This window comes from Chenopodium album, chromosome 26, assembly GCF_948465745.1.
Source record: "Chenopodium album chromosome 26, dcCheAlbu1.1, whole genome shotgun sequence".
Lineage (NCBI taxonomy): Eukaryota > Viridiplantae > Streptophyta > Magnoliopsida > Caryophyllales > Amaranthaceae > Chenopodium > Chenopodium album.
The window spans coordinates 3,319,588-3,324,526 of record NC_137859.1 but is presented as its reverse complement, the minus strand read 5'-3'; the positions used below and the strand labels follow the sequence as shown (position 1 = coordinate 3,324,526).

General features: G+C 35.1%; 1 protein-coding gene across 1 annotated transcript; it reads left to right on the top strand.

The window, feature by feature from the left end:
* LOC145617566 (eukaryotic translation initiation factor 3 subunit F-like) lies at positions 1–4,429 on the top strand. Its single transcript, XM_081672284.1, has 6 exons — positions 1–333; positions 2,561–2,640; positions 3,265–3,494; positions 3,620–3,741; positions 3,834–3,947; positions 4,140–4,429. The coding sequence occupies exons 1-6, from the start codon at positions 115–117 to the stop codon at positions 4,227–4,229; spliced, it is 855 nt and encodes a 284-aa protein (XP_081528410.1). The 5' UTR covers positions 1–114; the 3' UTR covers positions 4,230–4,429.
* The last annotated feature ends 510 nt before the right edge of the window (positions 4,430–4,939 follow it).

Here is a 4,939-nt window from a genome sequence, read left to right as displayed (position 1 = left end):
ACAACTTTATTTCCCACAAAACGCGAACACTTCTTTCTCTCTCTTTCCGGCGCATATTCTCTCTCCTCGAAAACCCCTCTCAGAACCAAACCCTAATTTCTTGAATCTTCAACAATGGCGTCAGGCGAGAAAACGGTGCTCCAATTCGGAGGTTCGACGTCTTTGAATGTGAAGGTTCATCCTTTGGTGATATTCAACATCTGTGATTGCTATGTCCGACGACCCGACCAAGCTGAACGGGTCATCGGAACTCTTCTCGGATCTGTTTTACCCGACGGTACTGTTGATGTTCGTAACTCTTACGCTGTTCCTCACAATGAATTTTTCGATCAGGTTTCTTTCTCTCTCCTCTCAATATCCCTTTTTTTGTTGATTTTGTTTGTTTTAGATTTAATTTCGTATTTTGTTTGATATAGATTTAATTCGGTGGATTTGATGAATTTTTTTTTTTTTTTTTTTGGCTTTATTGTGTATTCAATTCTACTTTTTTAAAGTTTGGATGAATTTGTTAAATCTTGAATTGTAAATAGTGTGAATTTCGATAAATTGAATGCAATTGTTTAATTCGCATTATTTAGTTTAAGTTATTTTAGCTGCATGTTTTCGAAGAAATTTAGTTGAAGTTGGTGTTTTGTAGAGCTGTTTCTGTTAGGCTTAAAAAGATTAGATATGTCCATGATTCAAGTGGTTAAGTTCTGTGGTAAGTAATTGTTATATAACTTATATTGTCTCAACCTTTCGTAATTAAGGATATGGTACGATTTTGCTATAAGTTGATGAATACATTTAGCTGACTACGTCTATTACTCAAACTTAGTAGAGTCATCTTTGTGAATTTAGTTACGCCAACATTATTTTAAGAAAGGTGATGAAATCTTCCGTCTTTTCAAAGGTTAGTGAATATGAATTGGAATTTGATTTATAGATGGAAAGAGTAGATTTTTGGCGAGTGTAGGCGCTGAGCAAGTGAGCAGTAAAATGATTGTGAAGGTTAAGGTGGGTTGATTGGTGGAGTTTGGGGTATGAGAATGTCGTTGTTCAGAGAGTTTAATCTTATATCTTTTAATCTGCTTTTGAGAATTCCTTTTTAATTTCCAAACCTTGGCCTGTAAATTGACTTTTGATATCGCCGCCCTAGTTGAATTAGCAGTTTTAGTGTTGATCGCGATTTGATAGTAAAGTCTAAAATTCTTCACCTATTAAGTAGATAAGAGGTCATCAATGAATGCACAAAGACACAACTTTAAGTCTTTTGTTCAGGAAACTACTTTTGAGTTGTGATTATTAAGAGCACAGGAGCCACAAGAAAGCTAGAATGGCAGTTTTTTTTAAGTCTTGTATGCATGCTCCTACCTTTGCACACTGAGAACTCCTTTGCAGTTGATAGTCGATGGATACATTTCTCAAGTAAATGGTTTTTTCTGAGTTTTATGATGTCAATTCTTGAAGAAGCTGAGCACTTGAATATATTAGGTTTGTCTTGAGATTTCTTATGGTGTATTGATATTAGCATAAATAAAGAATGCTACTTCTACTGATTTTGCATATGTTCATTTTGATTTATTCTGTGCTCTGGTGTATGTTTAGTACACAGCACACAAAATCAATGTTATTTTATTTACAGCAAAGGAACCATAAGCAACCATTCTTGTCGAGCCTTGTCATGTTGAGTGTTGAACAGAATGAAGTAATTCTTGGTTGTGTATCTTTACTTTTTTCAAATGTGGAATTGGATTTTTGAAACTTGGCATCGAGCAATGCTTAATACCAATGTGGATATGATTGGCTTGTTTATTATGTGCTCAAGTATGGTTTATCTGTTAAGCTTCTGAGTTCATTGGGACAGTTGTATATATACATGCACCGGTTTTCTTTTAATATCATCCTGATTCCAGGCATTGTCAGAGGTCTACTGTCAATCCTATGGTAGATCGTTGAATGTCCTGGGAAAGGAATTTTTTTGTGTCCTTCGTTGCCCAGTAATATACATTGTTATTACTCGGACTACATTTGGACTCTACATGCTTTGGTTTTGTATTTCTGGTGAACAACTCTTCTGTATTAGCTCGTTTGTTGTTTGATGTAGTTATAATCCGTGTCAGATGTCACTACTTTTTGGCTATTTGTAGTACTTATTGGATCATGGTATCGTCTGTAGATTTTTTTAGGTTGTTTAATACATTGATTTATTTATAATAGTATCTGGTGTTTGAAATATGACATCTCTATATTTGATGCCATAGGGGAGAGTTCGGACATCTACTATCAATTTTATGGTTGATTGTTGATTTTTTTTTAAAAAAAAAAGTAATTTGATGTGCTCATATTGCACAGTAAATAGCAATTTTGTCACCAGGGTACATTTGGACTCTTCCTCTTTCTTTACATTGCTATGGTTTGAAATCTGGTGAACAACTTTTGTTTACTTGTTCTTTACTGTTTTGAATAATCAAATTTTTTAAACGTGTGGTGTCTTACCACTACTATCAATTTTTTAGTGTTGGTTTTTGTCTTGTAGCAGCAACATGTGGAAATTAACCTACATTTTATTCCCTTGCAGGTGGCATTGGACATTGAGTACCACCACAATATGTTGGCATCCCATCAAAAAGTGAATCCAAAGGAAGTCATTGTTGGATGGTATAGTCTAAGTCTTCGTAGCTTATATTATCTTTGAACCTTTCAGTAGCTTAATTTGTCATGTAACACTTCTGGAGCATCAATTACCTATGAGAATTGCTATCAGCTCTTAAAGCGCCCAATTGGAATTCTATTTTTTGCTTGGGATAGCTTTCTGATTAACATTGCTGCTACTGCCTCCAATGTTACCTTCACTTAATCTAATTAAGTAATTGTTTGACCCATTTACAGCTAGATATACTTACTACTTGTAAGTATATAGTGTCAGGTGCTATGTCGTGTCTAACAGGATTTCCTGTTAGCAGGTTTTTATCTATTACGGTTAGACTGCCTGTACCTTAGGTTATTGACAAATTGGTCCATTTTAGTTCTGCTTGAAAACACTGGTCTGCCTTCTTCCATATTCTTAATACTGTTGCAGTGGAGCTTTATCATTCTAATCATATTTTGGGAGTCTTTGAATTATTTGTAATTTTGAGCTCTAAAAACCTTGATATGTTTTGGCAAAATAATTAGTGATATCTTCTGTCTAGGTTGTGATGATTACATTTAGGGCTGTAGCTAATGCATGCTTTACTACCATGGTGTCATTGTTGTTTAATCTCCCCATTTTGTGTGCCTCAGGTATTCAACCGGATTTGGTGTTACTGGAGGTTCTGCTTTAATCCATGAATTTTACTCTAGAGAGGTTGCAAATCCAGTACATTTAACAGTGGATACTACATTCAGAAATGGAGAGGCAACAATAAAAGCCTTTGTATCTGTTAGTTTGTCTCTTGGAGACCAGCCGCTTGCTGCTCAATTTCAGGAAATTCCTGCCGAGCTTCGGATGTCAGAAGCTGAGAGGGTTGGATGTAGGGACAAGCACTTGATATATTTTTTTACAAAAATAATTAAACCTGCTAATTAACACTGCTTATTTGTATTTGTTATATGTTTTGGTGTATTGGAAATTGATCAACTTTATTACTGTTGGCAGATGAACTTTTGAAATCAACCGTGGCAGACAAAATTCCAAGTGATTTGGAAGGCATGGAAAGCACTCTGGAGAGGTTGCTGGCTTTAATTGATGAGACTTATAAATATGTGGATGATGTTGTGGTGAGAACTCAATTGATGTAGCACTCTTCTTTCGACTATAATTTGGCCTTTTTATTTATTTTAATGAGCTATGGGTTTATCTGTATCTGCAGGAGAGTCGTGTTGCCCCTGACAACAAAATTGGGCGGTTCCTTGCAGATGCAGTATCTTCCGTCCCGAAGTTATCACCTTCCGCTTTTGATAAGTTTGTGAATGACAGCCTACAGGTATCTCAATTCAACACTTCAAAAAATTGTTTCATTTTGTTTTTTTCTTTTTTTTTTTCCCTTTTCCTTTTTATATATTATTATAAAGCTGATAGCCATAGAATGAGCTTGACTGGAGATTAAGAGCGAATGGCCTCTTTTAATTTTGTTGATTTCTTTTTATCTGACTACATGTTTATTTTGTGTCAACAGGACCAACTTTTATTAGTATATTTATCTAGCATCACTAGGACACAGCTGAGTTTAGCAGAGAAGTTGAACACCGCTGCTCAGATTTTGTAAGTCATATTCAAGCAGTTTTACGCATCCAGCCTTGATTCTGCGCCCTGGAATTTAGAGAAGAGTGTGTATTGATTGATTATCTTCGGGTACTCCTGAGAATAGCCTTTGATAATTTTGTTGTTGGTGAGATATTGTAGCTCGAAAATTTTGACCACTGGATAATGTATTCTCAAGCTTATACAATGCTTTTGATTCTTTCAGTGCTGTTATTTATCTGCAGTTTAGGTTTATACGGAATATCATCCTTCATACTTGTTTTTAGCTATTTGAGTATGACCTCAATTGGCTTTGCTAAGCTACTATCTCAAAAAAAAAAAAAAAAATGAAATACTGGTAAATGATACTGTTAGATAACTTGAAGATGTATACACAAATAGAAGCCTCAGAAGCCATGCACAATGGCAATTTTGTGCATTTTACTGTTAAAAAAGGGTGATCATGGCTTCTTTATCAGAGGATGGATTATGGAAACTTCTTAGGTCATTGTTTCATTTCTTAACTTGTATATAGTGATATAGGTGAATTGTATAATTGTGGCAATAGGTGTTTTTAGTGATACTTTGAATGACTGTAATGGTATGTAATGTAGAGCTGTCAATTCGGGTATTCAAGTCGGGTTTGGATCGGGTCAAATTAGGTCTCTGGTTTAATCAAGATCATGTTATGTCTGGTCAATTTAACTTCAGTTCAGGTTCAGGCCGAGTCAATTT

Coding starts and splice junctions, on each gene's coding strand:
- LOC145617566 (XM_081672284.1), top strand. CDS start 115: ATGGCGTCAGGCGAGAAAACGGTGCTCCAATTCGGAGGTTCGACGTCT. Junction 334..2,560: donor ACAATGAATTTTTCGATCAG/GTTTCTTTCTCT, acceptor ATTCCCTTGCAG/GTGGCATTGGACATTGAGTA. Junction 2,641..3,264: donor AAGGAAGTCATTGTTGGATG/GTATAGTCTAAG, acceptor TGTGTGCCTCAG/GTATTCAACCGGATTTGGTG.